The sequence below is a fragment of the Crocodylus porosus genome, unplaced genomic scaffold (genome assembly GCF_001723895.1).
Source record: "Crocodylus porosus isolate Cpor-Errol unplaced genomic scaffold, CroPor_comp1, whole genome shotgun sequence".
Classification (NCBI taxonomy): Eukaryota; Metazoa; Chordata; order Crocodylia; family Crocodylidae; genus Crocodylus; species Crocodylus porosus.
The window spans coordinates 123681225-123703670 of NW_017728943.1; the positions used below are offsets into that span (position 1 = coordinate 123681225).

Here is a 22446-nt window from a genome sequence, read left to right on the forward strand (position 1 = left end):
CTTGAAGGTGTTCAATGTAGGTGCTTGAACCACCTCCGCTGGCAGACTGTTCCAGACCTCGGGGGCTCGGACAGTAAAGAAATTCTTCCTTATGTCCAGCCTGAAACAGACATGCAAGAATGTTGCATGACTTCTTCCAGAAAGAATAATCAATATTATTTTTTTCCATTTGGTTTCTGGTTCTTCATGAGGAGTTAGCAGGATTTGTTTTTACTGTTTCCCTTATTAAGAGGGGATACTGCTCTTCTTTGGTTTCAATAGTTTGCAGTCTTGGAGTGTGATTTTCTATTGACACTAACAGAGATACTTAGCCACATTAATCTGAAATCAGACAGAAGACAGGGCCGGGTGACACCTTAGGGCATACATGTGCTTTGGGAGAAGGGGGTGGGCGGGTTTTTGGAGTCGCTCTAATTAAAGCACCCAGAGTGTCTCATGTATTAGTATCTCTACACTTCAAAATGCTGGTGGAGGCTTTAGGAGCTTTAAATAAAGCGCCCCTGCTGCCATTTTGAAGTGTGGGGATGCTGATACACAAGATGCAGAGACTGGCTGGAGCGCAGTAATTACCACACTTCAGCAGACTTGCGGTCATGTATAGGCATCCTTAGAGACTACCTAATTCAGAGAGGCATAAGCTTTCATAGGTGACAGCCTGCTTTATCAGCTACTAGCAGGACCCACAGCAGCTGCCTGCACTGACCATGCTCAAATTCAAGAAAAGCCTTCTTTTTCCCTAGGTTGAATGTGGGGGAAACACTCTTCTTGGATTCGAGTGAATGCAGTAAATTAGAAAGCAGTGCTTGACGGCATGTTTAAAACAAAAAGGGATCATCTGAACTTGCAGGCTATAATTACATCCGCCTTCTACAGCAGTAAAGAATTAGAGGAAAGATTACATGACACTTATCTGCCACCGTTCCTCAGTACAATTCTGTAGGAAAGAGTTGCACACAGTATTAGTGTCTGAATTATGTCAGTGCTATCTACTCAGATATGTGCAGTCTTGGCCCTGTTCCAGCAAAGCAATTTGGGGAAGCGGTTTATCCACCTTTTATATAGGTATAATAGTGCAGCTATTTATTGCTCCTTTCCCCAGAACCTTGGAAGCATTATGCATGCCTCCTTTTCCTTATGGTCCATGGGCCCTCAGGACCAGAATTTGACCCCAGGGTATTTTACAGCTTGATTACACTCTGTGAAAAAAATTAAGTGAGAAAAGAATCAAGGAGGAGGGTTGACACATTCTGATTGGTCACTGCTAACTTTCTGTTGCAGTATGTAGTTAATATACTTTTTCCTGGTGAAGGTGAAATATTATGTCTTGAGACCTGCAGTGTTGTGTAGATTTAAGTAGCGGTGATCTAAACATGAAATAGGCTTTTGCTAAAGATGTAATAAACAATAAAAAGAATAAATGGTCATTTCATTTCAGATCTCTGATTTACACCTCAATGACCCTGCATGTCACGGTACTGAGACAGCAAACCTTTATGTGTTCAGCATTAAAAACAATTTCACAGACTGTGGAACTCAAATGGTAATGTATGCACAAGATGCTGCTGTTGTGAAGAAGTCATCTTATATAGTTTAATTTGTGTGCTACAGTTATAATCAACTAGAACCACAGAATAACAAATACATATACATATAACATTGAATCAAACAGCCTTTTATTTTCTGCATGTGTTTTATTGCTAAGTATTAATTTATTGTTATCCTAGACATTAAGGAAGACCCAAGAGTTCTTATACTAATATTGAGTTAATATAAATTTTACATGTCTGAATTATTATTGTTATTAGTAGTAGTAAAATATCTCAGTGCATAAAATACACTGACAGTGGAAGCAAGGACTCATGTCTATTGTGTTAAAGTATACATTTCCTATAAGATCTTCTCTGTCAGTTATTAAAACACTAATAATACAGGCTTTGTATAAACTCGCTTTGTTACAGACAAATGCTCTCCCTTGGTCACTCACTGTCTCTCTTCGTGCGCGCACTCTCTCTCTCTCTCTCTCTCTCTCTGCATACAGGCAAAAGATGATAATATTCCATAGCTATAAAAAAGCCAAATGCTGCCATGAATAGTCCATACAACTCTTTAGATACAAAGGATTAGCAGTAGGGGCAATCTGAGAGAGAATCTCACCAGGAACCAACTTCCTCCAATTGCATTCATTTGACCATTAAGTACTATTGTCATTTTAAATATGTATTACAGTTAGCAAAGTATTGTAAACAAGAGGGCAAATGTATGTGTGTTCACTGCAAAATATTTAAAATAAGACCAGAACTATTTTGAATTCAAAGTTATAGGGAAACAAATGACTAAAATATTTTATTCTGATAGGAAGTTTGCTAGAAATCAAACATCTGTGCTATCTTAACAACTATCCTCACTGGCTAGTTTCTGATTGCACTATTGGCCTAACCCCTGCACCCATTCATTTACCTCTAGAATACAAGCTACCAGGGCCTTAGTTATCTTCAGGCATCCTCATGACCATGTCTTAATACACAGCTGATGCTCCACCTCAGTGAACATAATTTATCGTACATCTAAGCACAAATATAGCCATTATCTATCTGTACATCTGTCTCTTTCAGTCCTATTACAGGGTGGAAAGAAGCTAGGCACTTAAGAGGTTTCTTGCTGTTACCTGATATGTAGATAAGCTGGTGTTAAAATGTAAGCAATAGGCAAGTTAGGACTGGTGTTGTCTTATACAAAGTAAATTATGCACTTATCCAATATGCATAAAAGTAGGATATACAGTACATTTAGAAAATAGTTTGTGAGCATTTTGAAGATTCTTTAGCTACAGATGTGTGGATTCTACAGCATAGACAAAGAAGAAACCTTCATTAATGTGGCAGAAGATAAGACCAGATGCCATGACCCCCTATGCATAATGCAGTTATCCACAGCACACAAGAAGGAAGATTGTTAGTCCGTAAAAGTCTTGGCTTCATTTTGAAGGAGATTGAGAATGAAAGAAAAAAATAGCTTAAACTTTTCAGCTGACATTTTTATCAGGCCTATGGGGTAGAGAGAGGCTGATTCCTTTGCCTGAAGAGCAAACCCAAGAATAAACTGCATGTAGGATTTTATAGCTGCTAATATCATGATCAATTTCTGTATTTAAAGGAACAGTAACAGTAAGTAAACATTATAATAGGATCTGTACAGAGGCTCTGTGTGCTAGGCATGGTATAAACATCTGTAAGGACACAGTCCAAACTGCTGAAAGCTTACAATTTAAAATAATTTGTGACAAAAGGAATTCTCTATGTACTACCATAGCCTTTTTTCTAAGTCGTATAGATCCATTACTGCATACCCAGAGTTGGCAGCTGCCAGTGAGAATTAGCTATCCAGCATTCACTGTACTGGGTGCAGCTGCATTAAGTGGTACAGTTGGGGTATCTTGGCAGTGCTGTGGGGTGTCAGGGCTTTCAAGGAGAAAATATGACCTTTGTGGCAGTGGTGAGCCATGTCCTTGATCCTTGTATGTGATCAAAGCAAAGAGCTACAGGATGTAAAGCTAAATAATAATGATGCGCACACAGAGAACAATAATAAGCCTCATTTGAGTGCTCCATTGTGCAGTTTTTTCAGTAGCAGAGTTCAGGAATGACCTTGCATAGGAGATTGTTAGAGGGTAGGTGGGAGACAAGTGTTGTCTGTCAATTTAAAGTTGTACAAGTGAAAGTACAGTGTTATATGGCATTGTGAGAGTAAGGTCAAGGGACCATAAAAGCAGGTAAAGGAATTGTAAAATTTAGCAGATGTAGTGCCTTCTTGTAGAATAGGCTAAGGGTTTGACTATACAGCAGGCACAGGTTGCTCTGTTCAGTACAGTCCAAAAGCAGGTATATGCATTATGGGCATACTGAGGTATTGCTTCAGAAAAAGAAGTTTTATGGTTGCCTGGACATATGCCTGAACTCCTTAAAAATGAGGAACTTAAGAGTTTGAGTTTTGCTATGTTTGGAGAGGGTATGAAATACCCCCAAGCAATCTTATTCTACAGTAAAAGTTTGCCATTGAATTTCCTGTCTTTATAACCAAAGTAGAAATGCTGTTTATAGGAACAAATGATTGTTAAAGCAGTTATTATTATGCAGGTTTGCAGCAAAGCTGCTGCTGTAGCTAAGTGAAAATAAAGAACACTGTGTGGTTCCTAAGTAATCCTTTCTCATACTGCACGTGTTTTAGTGAAATAGGGATTACGGCTAGGCTCTGAAACATTTGCAGTATTTAATTGCTAACACTGCCTGTGTGGGACCTCCTAGACATGTGGACTAGAGTTTAGATAACCTTACTGGGACAAGATTCCCCCATATCCTAATACATTCACCAGAGACAGGAAAGGAACCTTGACAACCCCCACACCACATCACTGTCTGATCTTGGTCCATGTGGGGACATGGAAGGGATTCAGACTGCCACTCCCCACAAAGGAGTAGGGATTCAGATCCCACACACAAACAACATAATACACAAATACTTCTAGGGGAGCAGCTCCCTCAACCCTTGTAGGTGTGTGCATGCATGCAGGACAGAATATGGGGCTGATAGCTACTCTAAACCCCCAGTTCCCTCCCTCTTGCTTCACCACCCATAATTATGTCACCCTTCTGCTCCCATGGCCCTCATTCCCATCTCCACCCCTCCTCCTCCCCTGACTGATGCCCCCTATGAGATATGTGAATGTGTTAAATCTGTATGTGTGAATCTTAAGTTACTTTCTGTTGAATCTACTAATGCCAACGTATGTATAGTTTTACTTTGTTTGCAATGTCATAGAAAGTTAGGACTGGAAGGAACCTCAGGAGGTCAAATCTAGTCCAGCCCCCTGCTCAAAGCAGGACCATCCCCAACTAGATCATTCCAGACAAGGCTTTGTCAATCCATGTCTTAAAACCCTGCAAGGGTGGAGACTCTGCCACCTTTAGGTAACCAGTTCCAGTGCTTTACCACCCTCCTAGTGAGAGTTTTTCCTAATATCCAGCCTAAATTTCCCTTGCTGCACCTTGAGACCATTGCTCCTTGTTCTGCCATCTGCCACCATGGAAAACAGTCTATCTCCATCCTCTTTTGAACCAACCTTCAGGTACTTAAAGGCTGCTATCAAATCCCCTCTGTCTTCTCTTCTCTAAACTAAATAAGCCCATTTCCCTCAGCCTCTCCTGAGAAGTCATGTACCCCAGCCCCCTCAATCATTTTAGTTGCCCTCCACTGGACGCTCTCCAACTTGTCCACATCCTTTCTATAGTGGGGTGTGGGAGGGAAGGGGGGTCCTTTTCTGCAGAGTTGCTATTTAGCCAGTCAGTCAGTCCATGGCTATGGCGGTACATGGGGTTGTTCCATCCTAAGTGTAGGACTTTGTACTTGTCCTTGTTGAACCTCATGACATTTCTTTGGCCCAATCCTTCAATTTGTCTGGTCACTCCAAATCCTACCCCTACCCTCCAGGGTATGTACTGAAACCCCACCCCCAGCTTGACATCCATGAAGTTGCTGGGTGTGCAATCTATCCTATCTTCCAGATGGTTAATGAAGATTTTGAACAAAACTAGCCCCAGGACTCACCCCTGGGGCAGTCCACTTGATACCTGCTGCCAGCTAGACATCAAGCCATTGATTAATACTCTTTGACCCTGACAATCCATCCAGTTTTCTATCCACCTTACAGTCCATTCATCCAACCCATACTTCCTCAGCTTGCTTGCAAGAATGCTGTGGGAGACGGTATCAAAGGCCTTGCTGAGACAGAAAGTCAAGGTAGATTATGTCCACTGCTTTCCCCACATCCACACAGCCAGTTATCTCATCATGGAAGGCAATCAGATTGACTTGCCTTTGGTGAATCCGTGCTGATTGTTCCTAATCATCATCTTCTCTAAGTGCTTAGAAATGGATTCTTTGAGGACTTTCTCCATAATTTTTCAGGGACTGAGGTGAGGCTGACTGGTTTGTAGTTCCCTGGATCCTCCTTCTTCCCTTTCTTAAAGATGAGCCCTGTATTTGCCCTTTTCTAGTTGTCCAGGACCTCCCCCGACCACCACAAGTTTTCAATGATGATCTGCAGTTACATCAGCCAACTCTTTCAGCACCCTTGGATGTATTGCATCTGGCCCCATGGACTTGTACACTACCAGCTTTTCTACATAGTCCCTAACCTGTTCTTTCACCACTGAGGGAAGCTCACCTTCTCCCCAGAATGTGCTGCCAGTTACAGTAGTATAGGAGCTGACCTTGCCAGTGAACACCGAGGTAAAAAAGGCATTGGGCGCTTCAGCCTTTTCTTCATCACCTGTCACTAGGTTGCCTCACCCATTCAGTAAGGGACCCACACTTTTCCTGACTTTCCTCTTGTTGCTAACATACCTGTAGAAATCCTTCTTATTACCCCTCACGTCCCTTGCTAGCTGCAATGCCCATTGCACTTTGGCCCTCCTGACTTCATCCCTGCATATCTGAGCAATATTCTTATACTCCTCCCAAGTTGTTAGCCCAAGCTTCGACTTCTTGTAAGCTTCCTCTTTGTGTTTAAGCTCACCAGTGATTTCTTGGCTAAGCCAAGCTGGTCGCTTGCCACATTTGCTTTTTTTCCTGCACATCGGGATGGTTTGCTCATGCCCCCTCAGTAAGGTTTCTTTAAAATACAACCAGATCTCCTGGATTCCTTTCCCCACCAGACTGGCCCCCCAGGGAATCCTGCCTGTCAAAGTCTGCTGCTCTCCTTTCTTCCTTTTGTCAGGATCCTGAACTCAGTCATCTTGTGGTCACTGCTGCCCAACATGCCATCCACTTCTACATCCCCCACCAGTTATTCCCTATTTGTGAGCAGTAGGTCAAGAAGAGCACTTGCACTGGGAAATTCTCCCCAATGCTCTCCAAAAACTTCCTGGATCACCTGTCAGTTGGGCAGCATTCTTTCCCATGCCTGTGGCTGGAGTCATTTATTTATTTGTTAATGCTTTGAACAAAATTAACATTATTGAGCCTAGTGCAAGCCTGTTCCTCTAAGCACAACAAAACTAAACTTAATTATAATTAATAACAGCAGCCACCTTTGGTGGAGTTACCGGAGAGATAATGTACCTACTTGTGGTTTATTATGCAAGTTAGGCTGTTTATGAATAAACAGCACCTGTCAACAACCCTTTTTTTCTATCACCTTTCAGGCTTCTGATGATACACATATTGTTTTCACCAACACCATACAGAGTAACATTTCTGAAATAATTACAAGAACCTTTATCAATATTACATTTGCTTGCCAATACCCTCTTAATTACCTGGTGCAGCAACCTAATGGGGAGAATGAGATCAGTGTTGATATCAGGTAAATCCATTATTTTTTAATCTTGTATCATTAAACTGTCTAGAGTCATTAAAAACTGAGGCAAATTAAGCAAGTGTAGACTTCTCGTTCCTCTGATATGTTACTTTTCATGTAGCTCCTTTCATCCAGAAGAACTATAGCTAGTCCTCTACAAGTTGTGCGCAGTACAGTAATACTGGCTGGGGGGCGGATTAATTAAAATGAAGGATGATCTTATGGAGAACACAATGGACTGGGATTCAGACACTTCGGGCTCTAGCTTTGTCATAGACTTACTCTGTGATTTAAGGCCTCCTGTTTTATGCAGTCCCAGTGCTTAAAAGTGTGGGGTCTTAATCACTCATGATACCTTTAGGCTCTTCTGTAACACAAATCACTTACAAATTTATCAGCATCCTTGAGATGCAGGCCTCCTGTCAGACAGACTCTTTCTTGAAGCAGTGCCTCAGTGTGCTGCAGGCATTGTGGCAAATGTCTAAGCCCAAAATACAAAGACCAGGAAAGAGGCAATGAATTCTAGGGCCACAAAACCTCCTTCCAACCCTTGCAGCATGGCACAATGTGAGTCATAGTAAAGGGAGCACCCACAGCAGATGGGAGTTATGACTGAGTCTGACAGTATGCATGAATACATTTGCACCTCTTAGAGTGGCCGAGAAGTTAAGTGGATCTGGGCCTAGGCTAATCAATTCACCATTAAATACTAGAAATGGAATCTGTCTGGGACATGGGAGCTGACAACCCTATTCTTTCAAAACGTGAAGTTAGGAACCCAATTCAGCAAAGCATTTTAAACACCTGCCAATCTATACACAATGACTTGAGTTTGTATTTAATATTTGGCTGAACTGGAACCTAACTCCTTAGGAACTGTTTTATGTATCACCTGGCAGAAAAAAATCATTAGGCACCCATCTACTAGCCTGGTTCATAGTAAATCTATAGCGTTCCATGGCAAACCTGGTTTCTTTGAATTATTTTTTAATAAGTAATTCTATTTCCTGAAACAAGAGAACATTTGAAGGTGAAAAAAATCCAAAAGCCTAGGTAAGAAGAAATATTAGGGGTCAGCAACCTCTGACTCAGTGACTGGATCCAGCCTGCCAACCAAGTGCATCAAGTTTGCAAAGCTGCACCAGTGGCTGGGTTAGAAGCAGTGGTTTATTGTCAGTCCAAGCTTCATTAACTTAGTCTGCTGCTTCTAAAAGGTTACTGACCCATGCTGTAAGACATGCCAGGAATAATTTCTAGCCCTGGTGCTGTTTACACAACACCTTGCTACTTGGTCATTTGAGTCATACCAAATTAGTTATGATTTCTGGGATTTAGGGTATTATAAAAGATGCCCTTGTTGGCCCAGATCTCATCTTTATGAGTTAACTTTGTTCAAGATGAAACCTTGGAGAGGAGGAACTTAAGTTACGTCTGTGCTAGCCTGATCTGGGAACAGCCAAGGGAAAGGCCATGTTCTGTCTTAAATTAGAGATCTGATTTATATCCTGGTTTCAGTGGCCCCAAAGGTCCATTCTGGCAGTTAGAAATAGTGGGAACATGCTGGCCCATGCCCCTTTCCTCTTGAGAGACCCCCAGCACTGAAGAGTAGGATGGTGGCCCACGAGGCAGCATGGCAGTTCATTACCTGTTGAAAATACCTCTGGATAGGATAAAGTCATCTTTGAGAGTTGAATTGCCTGAGGGCTTGGCTTGATGTGTACATGGTGCTAGGTTGAGCAGCACAAGCAGGGATTAATACAACTGTCACTCATCCCTTGTTCAGACATGCATACCCAATGGGGCTCCATGCCCTGGATTTAGGCAGGAGTCCCCACCCCAAGGTGTCCAACCCCCAAATCCCCAGCAGCTCTACCAGTTTCATAGGGCACATGACATGGCTCGGCTCATGAGCCATCAGTTTGACACCCCTACTATAGCTTTATGGGTGTTTTGCCTCACTGAAGCTATGTTAAGGACAGATTTTGTTTCATGAAATTGTCTTGTATATTAGTTCTTAATAGGAAAAAATCTTGTAAATTTTGGAATTATCTGTGAAAGAAAAATCTGGAAAAATGTATTGTCAGCTACATGTTTTGATTTTGCCTTTTTAAAATATTATATGATGCAAAGTTTTAAAAATTGTGAAATGAAAAATGGGACCATTAACCAATAGAATGTATTTTTCTTCAAAAATATTAAAATGCATTGTTTCATTATTGTTAAAATTGGTTTCCCCGTGTTTTCCTCTGAAATTGGTTTCCCCGTGTTTTCCTCTAAAACAATTTTTGGGGGAAATCAGTGGAATTTCCCAGAGCAGTTTGAATGAACCATGTTCACACACAGAAAATAGTTCCAACTAAGTTTTTTTCACCAAACTCTACTGGAAGTGTTGTTAAGCAGTCAGTGAGGACCAAGAGCTGCACCCTTCTGAGGGTTTAGAGGGGTAAAGTACATCTAGTTCATTGCTGCTTCTCTATAGAACACACTTTACTAAACACTTTTAGACAGTGTGCTACAGTTTAAAATATTCTAGCTTTATTTCTTTTTCTGTGAGATTATGCCCCACTGTCCCTTTCTGCTGCAAATTTACCCATCATCATTGATTTATCGAAATTGTTTGCAGAACCATTACACTGAACACAGAAGATGGGAATTTTTCTGTCTCAATGATGCTGTACAAGGACCCAGATTTTGAGGACATGTGGACTACTATTCCCTTCCTAACCCTAGAGGACAACATCTTTGTCAAAGTCAATATGGTATCTACCATAATTGATTCCTTAATAAATCCTTTGACGTGTATAAACAATGCATAGTAAAACGAAGCCAAATAATTTTTGCGGTCATAGTACTTTACAATGAGCCCAAGAGAGATCCTCCAGCATTATGAATGGTTTGTATTTCTGGAGGGGAGTGCTACGTAGAGGACCATTTTTGTTTTGAAATTGTCTGGCAAAGAAAATTCTGAAAAAGTCATGTGCATCCTTTGAAATGGTTTGTCTTGGTAGTTACAAAGTTAGTGCTAAACAGAATAAAAAAGCAATTATTAAGCATGTTTATGATACTTTATTTTGAGACTTTAGCACAGATTAACATAAAAGTGTAACAAAGAATAATAATTTTCTGCCTAGAATGAGATTGAGTGATGGAAGGAGACTATGGAAATTGGGAGACAGGCTGCCTTTTTGACTAAGGCAGGAAACCAGTGGGCAGAGGGGATCAGGTTAGCTGTCAGTAAGGAGCTCCTGCTCTTAGCTCTGCTTTACAGCAGCTGACAGCCTCTGGGCCTTCCTCCAAATATCCCTTACATCCATGCTCTCTCCCTGCAGTTATATAGCCCTATCTAATTCCTCTTGTGGTATGCCTCATTCGGAGGCAAATTCCCATCTTGGAGGATCTACTACATTTCCTTTAGTGGTGAATCATGGGAAGTACTTCAGAAGAATTGGCCTGAAGTGTGGAGTGGCATACTTAGGTAGTGCCATTAGTACTGCCCCTCAAGCCCTTTGTGCTGCAAATTTACCCGTCATCTTGCCTGCTTCCACCATGTCTTCACCTTGATTATAAGAATGGGGGCATGGAGAGGTGAATACTTGAAGATCATGATGTTTCAGGAAGGAGCTATAATTTTCACTCTGGAGGCAGCCCCTCTGATGAACTTGTGATTCACTAGATAAAAGTCCTCATTCTGGTGAATTTGAGCAAGCCTGTTAAAGTTTATAGATTGGGATATTCCAGGATGTCCCTCTACCACCTCCACTCTTCTGGTCACTCTCTTACACATCCAGCACTTCTGTAATGAACCTCCTATGATCTGTCAAAAGAGAGCTCCACTCTTGGGCAATGAAAGGTTCATCACAACAGATCTCCACTGTGCCCCACACCTGTGACAATTTATATGAGCACCCCATAAATTGTCCAACAGCCTCTCCTGCTCCCACAGCCTGCTCCCAGCTATGTGTCCCTACCATACTGCATTTTCAAATGCAGATCTATAGCAATATTTAATGCTAAATTTAGATGTGCTTATGTTTATATATGAAAAATGCAAGCTTTTAATTGTTTTTAATGCTTTAATGGCCTGAAAAATTGTCACAAGTGAAGGCCATGTTGGTAAGTTAGATGTTCAGTGTCTTTAATACTGTATTGATGTATATAGAAACTTCTGTAGTAATGTTTCTAGTAGGCTTGTGGGGCTCTCAACTAGCAATGTGTGTGCAATGGATTTTTCAATCTCATTTGTGGTTGAACCAAACCAATATTTTTTCTTTTGCTTTTCTCCCCAAAAACCATGGAGTTTTGAGGATTGGCAGGGGAAGGGAGGGAGGTGGAATCAGTTTCAGGTTAATTTAAGACATTTTATTCTACCTGAAATTAAATGTTGTGTTTATCATGGAGGGAGGGCTGGAACACTTAAAAAAAAATCATTTTTTAGAAGAAAATGTTGAAACAAAATATTTCAAAGCATCTAATTTTCCCTTTGCTTTTAGACAAAATTATTGGCTGAAATCAATCCAAATTTTGGAGAGGTTTCAACCCTCCCTTCCCAAATTTTTCACAGAATGTAATATAGGGGTGGAAAAATGACCTGCCTCTAATTAACATGCATCTGTATCTTGAAAAGAGTTTGATGTAATCATTTGTTACATCATTAGCTTCTCCGAGTTCTTCATATTAGGTAAAGATGAGACTAATGTCTCTTAAAGGCAGAACGCTGCATTCATCATATTAATTTGTCTCTGTCCTCTGACAGGTTCCAGGCCATCTAATAATCCGCCTTGAAAACTGCTGGTCCATACCAGCGAGGAATCCTTCTCATGCAGTTCAGTACTCTTTTATAGAACAAAGGTTTGTATCATAACATTATGCATTAGGTGTATTGTCTTAAACCTCAGAGCTGGTTGAAATGCTTTTAAGGAGTTCTTTTCCTTTGGAAAATGCTGGTTCCGTGAAAATGTAAACATTCCATAGAGACATGTTGCTTTGGTTCAAATTTTCAACAAAACTTATCAATGCATATTTGATTCCTTAATAAATCCTATGAAGTGTATAAACAATGCATAGTAAAATGAAGCCAAATAATTTTTGCAAACATAGTACTTTACAATGAGCCCAAGAGAGATCCTCCAGCATTATGAATGGTTTACATTTTCAACAAAACTTATCAATGTATATTTCTATAAGTTTGAAATACTGCATTTCAACTTTATTTTGAGTATTATGATATATTGGAGAAAAATTCAAAATGATAAGGTTTGACTTAATTGAAGCATTTTAGTAATGTAGGCTTCATATTTCTAAATGACATCTTTATTTCATAGCAAATGTCAACATTTACATTTTTCATTCCTCCTTGTGACAAAAGAAAATCTAAGAATGCTGAAATTTCCCACAAACTGGTTTTAACATCCCCTACTGAAAATATATCAGTTCTGTACTGTGATTATGCAGCTACCTACATTACCATATGATCTTCAGTGGCCATAACATTTTATTTTTAATTTTTAAAAGTAGCTTATTTTTATTTTTTTAAGCTTCCATTTTTTACAAATATGACTCTAAGCCTTACAGTTGGGAAGAAAAAAGTTGAAAGCATGAACTAACTGTAGACCACTACTGTGTGATCTGTTTAAGTCTGAACATAGCATCAACTTCTATAACAAATATGAACTTCTGCAAATTTGTGGAATGGTGTCAGTGTACACTTTAAGCACATTTAAACAACTTTTTTGCTTTTTTTTCCACTGTCCTCTGAAGGGAAAGAGGTTGGGATGTAGTCTGATACAGATCTAGAGTCCTTAACATGTAACTTAAACCTGCCTAGGTTTGCTTTATGAGATTTAGGGTATTCATAGTTTTATGAATAAATCTTGGCCTGCTAATAGGCTTGTAAACCCATTCATTATAATTATCTGATATTTGAAGAAACTCAAATTTTGTTGGTTCGTTTTGATCAGTCCCGTTGAATTCATGGTGCTATTTCTTTTCTTCAGTTGGATGAGTACAACTCTTAGCATCAAGCCCTCAGTGGGCATGTCTGTATAACACACTTTACTGCACATTAGATTAATCTAATTCACAGTAAAGCATCACCATCTACATGTGCGCAGCAATTACTGTGCAGTAAATTAAACTGTCATTTGCTAGTTACAGGTACTAGAGAACAGTGCTTTAAATTAATATATGGAAGTGCATGTGTAGACACTGACCAGGAACAAATTGCTTCCTGTCATCCCAGGCAGCAGAGGGCCACAGCTGCTGTCTGACTAAGACCAGGGCTGGATTAACCCTTTAGTGGGCCCTAGGCAAACAAACTCATGAGCCCTGGCCAGTCAAGTCCCCCCTCCCCACACTGGTGCTGCTGCCTGTGGGGAGCGGGTCTTGAGCTGCCACTAGAAAGCAGCCACCACAGCAGTAAGGCCAGGGAAGGGAGGCGGATGGGGCCATTCGCGCTGGTGCCACCAAGGGAATGACTGGAGCCCCCTGCAGCTCAGGGCCCTAGGCATTTGCCTATGCGTTAATCTAGCCCTGGCTAAACCCCGAGCCCTGGCAGGGAGGTGGAGAGAACTTTTCAGTTCACAGGGAGATTGGGGCTGGTCCCGAGCCCTGGAGGGCGAGGGGAGCTGTTCCAGCTCTTTGCAGCTGGATAGGAGCTGTCCCGAGCTGGAACAATTCCCCCACGCCCTGGGGTTTGGGGCTGCCCCTATTTCTCAGAGGCTGGAAGGGAGCTGCCCGCAGAGCTGGGACAGCTTCCCTTGCTCCTCAGAGCCAGCCCTAATCACCCTGTGGCTGGGAAGGAGCTTCTCTCAGAGCTGGGACAGCTTCCCCTGCCCCTCAGGGCTCTGGGCTGTCCCTGATCTCCATGGGGCTGGAAGGGAGCGTCCCCCAGAGCCAGGACAACTCCCCCCACTCCCTAGGACTTGGGGCCAGCCCCTATCTTCCTGTGGTTGGAAAGAGGCTAACCCTGGAGCTCTTTCTGCCCCCCAGGGCTCAGGGCCAGCCCCAATCTCCATACAGCTTCAAGGGAACTACCCCAAGAGCTAGGACAGCTCTCCCCACCACCCAAAGTGCAGGCCTGACCCCATATCTCCTGCCAGCTAGGGGATAGTACCTGGGGGAGTCTGGAGCTCCCTCTGGCTTATGCAGGGGGCCAGAGCAGGGCAGGAGCAGCACTGGACTGTGCTCCTCCTGTGAGGCTCAGTTTGTTCGTGATGCAGACGCACATGCAGACATGTGCTCTAATATGCCTGAATCTTCTGTGCAGAAAATTCAGGTGCATTCATTGCACATATAGCGATGCCCAGTATGAATGCTGAAGTGTTGGGTTCAAAATTTGCTTTACCCTTGCCATTTTACTGTTAGTCTTACAGGGCTTAATATTTTTCTTAAACCTCAGTTGCTGGACTCATGGGATAACATTAACATCCCAACATTCATTTTTAAGAAAAGTAAGTTTCTAGCCTTCGTGAATACAGAAAAAAAGGTTGAAAACATGACGCGAATGTGCATATAGGCTCAGAAACAAGAAAGGAAACTGGAGTTGTTCAAAATTATTTTTCCAAAATTATTCTTCAAAGGAAAATTGGGCTTTTGACAAATCCATTGTTTTTCCCACAGTGTTGTATATCTGGTAGCAATTTTGATATTTCAGTGAAAAAACTTAAGTCCCTAAATCCAAAGTATTTTGGTCAAATCCCAAAATATTTTAATTCAAAATGGAACCATATTTGCTGGATGTGGAGTTTGGGTGCTTTATGTACCTCTTGTCCTCTATGACCAGGTCTCTCTGGCTAGACTGTGCCTCTCAGGGCAAAGGGTGATTGAGAGCAGGTAATGTGCTGCATTATGAGAGATGCAGTCTGCTAAAACAGTTCAGCTTGTAGTACTTGGCTGTTGTTTGGGCACTGTCCAGGGGAAAAGTAAACTCTATTTTCCGAGCAATTGTAGATTGTCTAAAAATATGCTGTCCTTTTAAATGCCCTTGACAGTAAACAAGAATATTTGCATAAACACACATGAAGTGAACATAACTGAAGCTAATTCAGTATTTTACAGGAGTGAATGTTTGTGAAAAAATATAGGGGTTCTTTTTTCAGCCCTGCTTTAAATCACCGACTCATAGAAAGATAGGGCTGGAAGGGACCTTGAGGGCATATCTATACTGTGGCAGCAGCATGGCTCCATTGGGGCATTTCCAAGAATGCTCTATCTGCCAACTCTTGCTGACATACTCTAAAACCAAAAATACAGTGTGAAGACACTCCAGGATATCCCTCTGCAGCTGCTTTTGAAGCTTTGGTCTCTGGTGTGCTTGACTGTTGCTGGGGATTACCACAAGCTATACTCACTAGCATATTTCTGGATTTGGAGTGCGCCTACAGGAGCAGGTGGGCTGGGTGTGCTTGAGGCCATCCTGGCTTCAGCATGGCACAGCTGTGGTAATCTAGTTCAGCCCTGGGCACTGAGGCACAGCCCAGTACACCTTAGACCATCTCCAGTAATTGTTTGTCTAACTTCGTTTTTAAAACCGTCCAGTGAAGCAAATTTATCAAGTTCCCTAGCTAGCTTCTAGTGTTTCATTATCTTGACAGTTTTTTCTTAGTATCAGCCTAAATGTTCCACTGGAAATTAAGCTTCTTTCTTCTTGTCCTTTCCCCTGTGGCCATAGAAAACAACTGATTGCCATCTTTATAATATAATTTTTTTTTAATTGAATTGAATTTTTTTCCCCTTATTTACCCTTCTAAAAGAAAGGGAAATAAAACAAAAATATTGTAAGGATACAAAAATTAATTCCATTTGAGATGCATTTATCACAGAAGATAGTTTGGTGCAAAGGAAGCTCTTATGAGCTTACCCAATAGAACTTCTTGCCTTTAAGCCATGAAATGTTCCAGTTTTCTGTCTTGTCTTCAGGAGAGCTTGTCAAAATGGGAATGCTAACTTTCAGAAGATTTTGTTGTTTCATTTCAACACTTTCAGAAATTGTTTCAGTTCAAGTTCTTAAATGTGGTGAAAAATCTTCTATTATCTTGAATTAAAAATTAATTTAGATTTCTACTGGTTCTCTTACTTTTATGATTGTCCTTTTTTTCTGCATTTGAAAAGAAGAAAGAATATGAAGTAAGAGACTTGATTTTTTTTTTCTCCTCCCGGCTCCCACCTATATTCTCGCATATTTTCTCTCCAGTGGAATAAAGGGAGAAAAGAAAAAAAGAATATTTAAAAAGTGATAGAAAGGAGCGAGACAAAGCAGACAATGGGGAGCATTTTAAAAATAAAAAGTTTGGTTTGAAATAGTTGATTTTTTGCAACAAAAAATTTACAAAAGTATCATATTATCTGAAAAACAAAAGACGACAAAAAAATGAAAAAACCAGTTTAGGTTGAAAGTATCTTTTAATCATTAAAAAATATGACCAGTTCTTCTTTAATCAGTTTGACAGATGTACAAACAGCAAGTGCAGCCATTAGTTGGGTAAAATCACCTTTAGTGTTTGATACATCATGTTTCTGTAACAGACTAATTATTGCATATCTTTTATTTTACATAGCTGCCCACAAGTTATCAAGGATGAAACGCTGTCAGTTATCATGAATGGAGAAAGTGCAGATGCAATGTTTAGGATCCAGATGTTCAAATTTGTTGGTATCTCTTACAATGATGTGTTCTTGCACTGCACAGTTCAGATCTGTCACAATACACCTGCTGTTTGCAAACCGGTAAGGTTTGGATTATTTTTATGTGACAGGAGGATAGGAATGAAGTTGTTGTTAGACCAAGCTGAGGAAACTGTATTGTATTGTAGACTGAATATGGGCTTGGCAATAAGTTGTAATCTTTGCCACTTAGATGTTTGGGCAAGAAACCTAAGCTCTCTGCCTTAGCTTTCCCACCTGCAAAGTGAGAATAGTAATTCTAAACCTAGGAACAGTCAACAAAGGTTTATATTTAAAATTAATGTTTATGCTGATAAATCAAATGAACCAAACACAAAATAGAAAATTTTACCCCTTACAGAGGCAAAATTTCCAGTGAAACCAATGAATGTTTGCCTGAGTAATGTCACATAACTTGGATTGATATTTAATATTATTTTTAGAGCTGTGTACCCAGCAATATCCAAACACATATAGAAGACAAGGGCCAGGCTTCTGGAAGCTTACAGCTTAATTTAGACATGTATGTTATAACAGAAAAATGTATAGCATGAACTTGCTTCCTTTGGATCAGAAGATGTAACATGGTATGAGACAGCATTAAATATTAGTGGATCTAACAGGAGCTATAACTAGTTAACATTTAAAAGCATTCAGTTAATGAATTATAAGCTGATGAAACAGAAGTTTTCTAATGGGAGCAACATAATATTCCATCTCAGAAGTACACACTTTTACTTAAAACTGTGTATGTAGATGCATGTTTTCTTATGATCTTATTAGCAATAAAACTGATTGTATCTTTCATCACAAAAGACAAAACAAAAGAGAAATCTTTTTGACATAAGGGAAGATACTGTACAGTTTCCTCAATACTTTTGAGACATTGTGGTTCAGGCTGTAATGTCAGTGTGAATAGTTGTTTAGTCATTAATAGCAGCTGCAGAATAATAACAGTGCTTCATATGTTGGCTTGTTTCTTCAGAATTACCTCTAAAAGGCCACCAAGCTGACATTAAGCAGGGAAAGAAATCAAAGCAGAAGTCAGTATGACATTTTGGAAATTGCCTCAGATAAAACCAGATGCTAGTACTGAAAGTCACAAGACGGTATATCAACACCACTAGTAAAGTCTGCCACTGACCATGTAGGGGTTGTTTCTGACCACTGATTCGTGTATCATTTATTGCTAAACACCTGTCAGATATTTTTAAGTCTAAATAATATGCACTTCGTTTAAACCAAAAAAACCCTTCTATTTGTAAAACAGAAACAAACCAACAAAACACTTTTTTCTATAACCCTGTTATTCAAAAAAAAAAAAAAAATCAGCCATTTCTCTTACCACCTTCATGATTCAAAATTTTGGGCACACAACATCATCAGGAAAAATAATGATTTTTCAAAAGACAACAACTGAGTAATTCAGATTTGCACCTGGTTTAGTACATATATTCTAAATATTAAAAATCCACACACATTTTTAAGTTACGGGAATTTTAAAAAGAAAAGAAATTGAAGCCTTATTCTTTTTCTTAACTTTACATTGGTGTAAATTGGGATTAGCTGAACTCACTAGTCATCTGAATGTATAAAACTGATGTGAGAGGAAAATCAGGCCCTAAAACGTTGGGCCAAATAAACATAGGGACAATTTGAAAGAGTCTAAAGTTCAAGCTACAGTGTCACTGAATCCACGAAGCTATGCCTGAATTTGGCCTCTAGTGTAGATATATTTTTATTATTCTTTAGCTGACAAATAGTTTTTTCCCCAGTTTTTGGAACACTAACATAATAAAATTGTGCTATTAAAACCCTATAAAACATGCCCTGAGATGAAAACACTTCTGGTGTCCTAAGATACCAAAATTTGGGAGGATGTAGGTGCCCATTGTTCAGTAGAAAATTTGGTCTGTTATAAAATACTTTCAGTATTTTCCTTTTTGCTGTAAACTGCAGATTTGCCCAGGAGGCACTGGGCAACTCCTGTGAGTTAGCTTTCTTCTGACATTGGACAACTCCGTTATTCAGGGCATTCACAAATTTCCACCATCAGCACATGTGTTTGTGAAGTGAGAATAACTCTCACCCTAGTAACTCCTTTGCACAGCTGTGGGTGGAGGGACTGATATGTTCAGTGCCCAACCAATGGAATAGGGTTTTATTTTTGTCTGTGCAGCTGACCTGGATGTCCAGTCCAAGCGTATTACAAGACCATGAAAGGGGTAGAATTTCTGTCTCCTGATCTTTGTTGTTATTGATGCTGAAAGTTTTTCTTGATTCCTGATCCTTATTTTTCAATATTAATTGATCTTTCAAACTATATAGCTATTTGCTAAGGAGATTCCATGCATTCAACCCAGGAACCCTTTCAAGATTTGTTCCCAAGTGACCATGCTTTTGGGAAAATCCCACTCCCCTAAAACAATGTTAAGATATTCATAGTCATTACTCAGTGGGGTTCCCCTGATATCCCTGCCAACAACTATACTGACTTGTTTTTTTGGAAAAGTCTTAAATTTTGCCCTTAGAAAAGAGGAAAGTGTAAGATAACCTGACTTGACCTGTGACTTCAAGAGAGGTAACATTTCCTCCTCAGACTAGATATCATCTTCTGTAAAAGCAGAGACTCTTGGCTGGATCAAGTTAATTGTTTTGGTGGGTAAGAGTGAAAAGAAAGCTTAATGAAGAAGCTAAATGTATTAAAATTGGAAGAGTCCTACACAAGACCTTCTGAAATAACCTTTTAAATGTGTACATTTATTGCAGTATTGCTGTACAGCCGTCCCTCTTCTCAGCAGCATTACTCACTTCTGGAGTTTGTCAATGTCAGGCTGAATGCTGTGCCTATTAAACTGGCAGAAATGCCCCTGATTCATCCACTTGTGATTGATCCATTTCAGCTTTGTTATGCAGAACCAGCCGGGTGCCAGCCATTCTTACAGCAGTCATAGTAACTATCCTTTGCATCTGCAATGCACCAAAACTTAAGCAGAGCTGAGATTTCTTGATACATATATTCCCTTTATATAGGCTTTACTGAGAAATAATGTATCTTTCTACTAAGGAAGTAGGTGGTCTCCTTTAACCAGACCTGTCAACATTTGAGAAAGAGAAATGGGAACACTTGCTGGAGTTTGCAAAATAACTAACTGAACTCAGTGGGCATGCCTTGACCTCCCCAATTAAAAAAAAAAAGAAAAAAATAGACCATGTAAAACTTGTAATTATTATCCTAATATTTCATATACTGCAGTCCAGAAAGCAGATTTTAACATACTACTGTATCTAATAAGTTACCATGAATGGCATGGCCCATCAGACTAGAAAAGCACATACATGTTTGCAAGATCAAGTCACTACAGATCTAAGATAAATATGAGCTAGTGACCTATATGGGACAGCTTTGTTTTCTGTTATGAGTTACCTGACTCACAAATGTGCCGGCTTCATAAACTCCAAGACGCATGTGAGTATTCACTTGGCTAAGATGGTTTGGACAGGGATGCTCCTGCCCTGAGGAGGGGACTTGGACTAAATGACTTCCTTGACATAGTTTCCAGCCCTGTTCCTCTCTAATTTTACATTAAATATGAATTTGTATCTATAGGTGTCACTGTCCTCTCTTGCCTTATCACTAACATTTTCTGTTTACAAAGTTGGTGGAATTGTTTCACCTAATGAGAGGTTTTTAAGGTGATGTGAGGAATGTGAGTTTTGTTTCTAAGGAATGTGAATGTGAGTTTCTTAACCTCCTTTTGGGAAGGATTTGTGCATATAAGTGAGGGTACTTACTGTTTGCAATTTGTTTTACCAGAATTGTACTAATTATGGCAAAATTCTTAGAAATAAGAGAGATGCATCATCATTTCCTACTCACACTGTCTCTTATGGTCCCATCAAGCGAAAGATGGATGGTAATGAAGAAGCAAATTTTAGTAAGTGATTCATAACGTCAGGTTTTAAAATACAGTGCCTGGAGTGATCGCTGTAGCATATTTTTAAAAGTCATAGATGTCACAAATGTGACATTAAAAGTTAGATTTTTAAATGCACAAAAATCCAGGAAAATCAAGCTGACACATACCATAAGCAATTTTCTTTCCCTGTCTAACTTGTATTATTTTGTATTTATTTATATGTGCCTCATCCTGCAGAGTGTTCCTGGATGGTTCTGAACATACTTACCCCCACTAGAAAACATGACATACAAGGAAAAGTTGGAAGAAATTGAGTTTAGTTTGGAGAAGAGAAGACTGAGGAGAAATGTAATAACAGTTTTCAAAAGCAAATTGAAAAAGGTTGTGACAAAGAGGACAGCAATTATAAAGAGGATGTCCTCTGTGTCCACAGGGGACAGGACAAGATATTATTTTAAATTGCATCAAAGAAGATTTAGATTGTATAGTAGGAAGAGTATAGGAGAGTAGGTAAATATTGGAATAGATTACCTAGAGAGGTTGTAGAATCACCAAATATTTGTCTGAGATGGTTTAGATGGGAATGTTCCTATGTTAAGTTGGGTTTGGACCAGAAGACCTTCCAAGATCCTTTTCCACCCTGTTTTTTTAAAGATTTTCTGATCCTATAATACACAGTGGTCCTGTGATGTATGAGTGAGTTTTGATGGAAACCATAAACATGAATTGGGGGCGGGCGGGTTATGTCCAAAAATTTGGAATTTTTTTTTACTTGGAGAAAGCCAGGATCCCTGCTGATCACCAGTATGACTGATTGATTCAAATCAGCAGTACCTAATTAAGCTACATATATTTAATTTTTGAGAAAAGGTATCAGTGAATCTGAATCGGTGATTGAATTATTTTGGGTGCTTTGTTCTGTTTTAAAAATATAATAATTATGTATCAAGCCAAGAGTACATCTTGGAATTATGATAGCCTCTGAAATAGAAAATACAGTATTTAAGAAATTTAACATGGATCTTCAAAAGGATACCACATATTAAAACTCTCTATATGGCAGCACTTACTCTATATAGGTCTTCTCAATGCCCAAGAAAAATTTGGCATGTATGTAACTGTTCTCAGTATCTATATGAGATAGAATTGAGAAGTAAAAGAGTAGTAAATCTCAGAAGGTACTTATTCCATTTATTTCTATTTTGAAGCCCCTTGCATATAGTGGAGATTCTAAGAACTAGTACTAGCCACTGAGGCTGTGTGGCCGATTTGATTCGGAGAAGATTTGGCCTGATTTGGTGGCTGAATCTCCAAATCTGAATAGAACCGGGAGACAAATTAAAAGCTCCAAATCAATTTGACACATCCGAATTGATTCGGAAAAAGATTTGGAAAAGATTTGGCGATTCGGCCATAGACTAAACAGGCAGCTGACGCAACTACCTCCAGCTGGTAAGTCTGGTGGGGTTGGGGGAGGGGAGAGGGAAGGAGTGTGGGGGAGGTCAAAGCCCC

General features: G+C 39.9%; 1 protein-coding gene across 1 annotated transcript in view; it reads left to right on the top strand.

Moving 5' to 3' along the window:
* The window catches only part of LOC109320142 (uromodulin-like), a 25666-nt gene that overhangs the window by 1088 nt on the left and 2132 nt on the right, over window positions 1-22446 (top strand). Inside the window, exons 2-7 of the mRNA XM_019550124.1 lie at window positions 1436-1540; window positions 7200-7360; window positions 9978-10113; window positions 12108-12202; window positions 16909-17077; window positions 20832-20952. Coding sequence (XP_019405669.1) covers window positions 1538-1540; window positions 7200-7360; window positions 9978-10113; window positions 12108-12202; window positions 16909-17077; window positions 20832-20952 — 685 coding nt within the window. The 5' untranslated portion in view covers window positions 1436-1537. The remainder of the gene's footprint in view (window positions 1-1435; window positions 1541-7199; window positions 7361-9977; window positions 10114-12107; window positions 12203-16908; window positions 17078-20831; window positions 20953-22446) is intronic.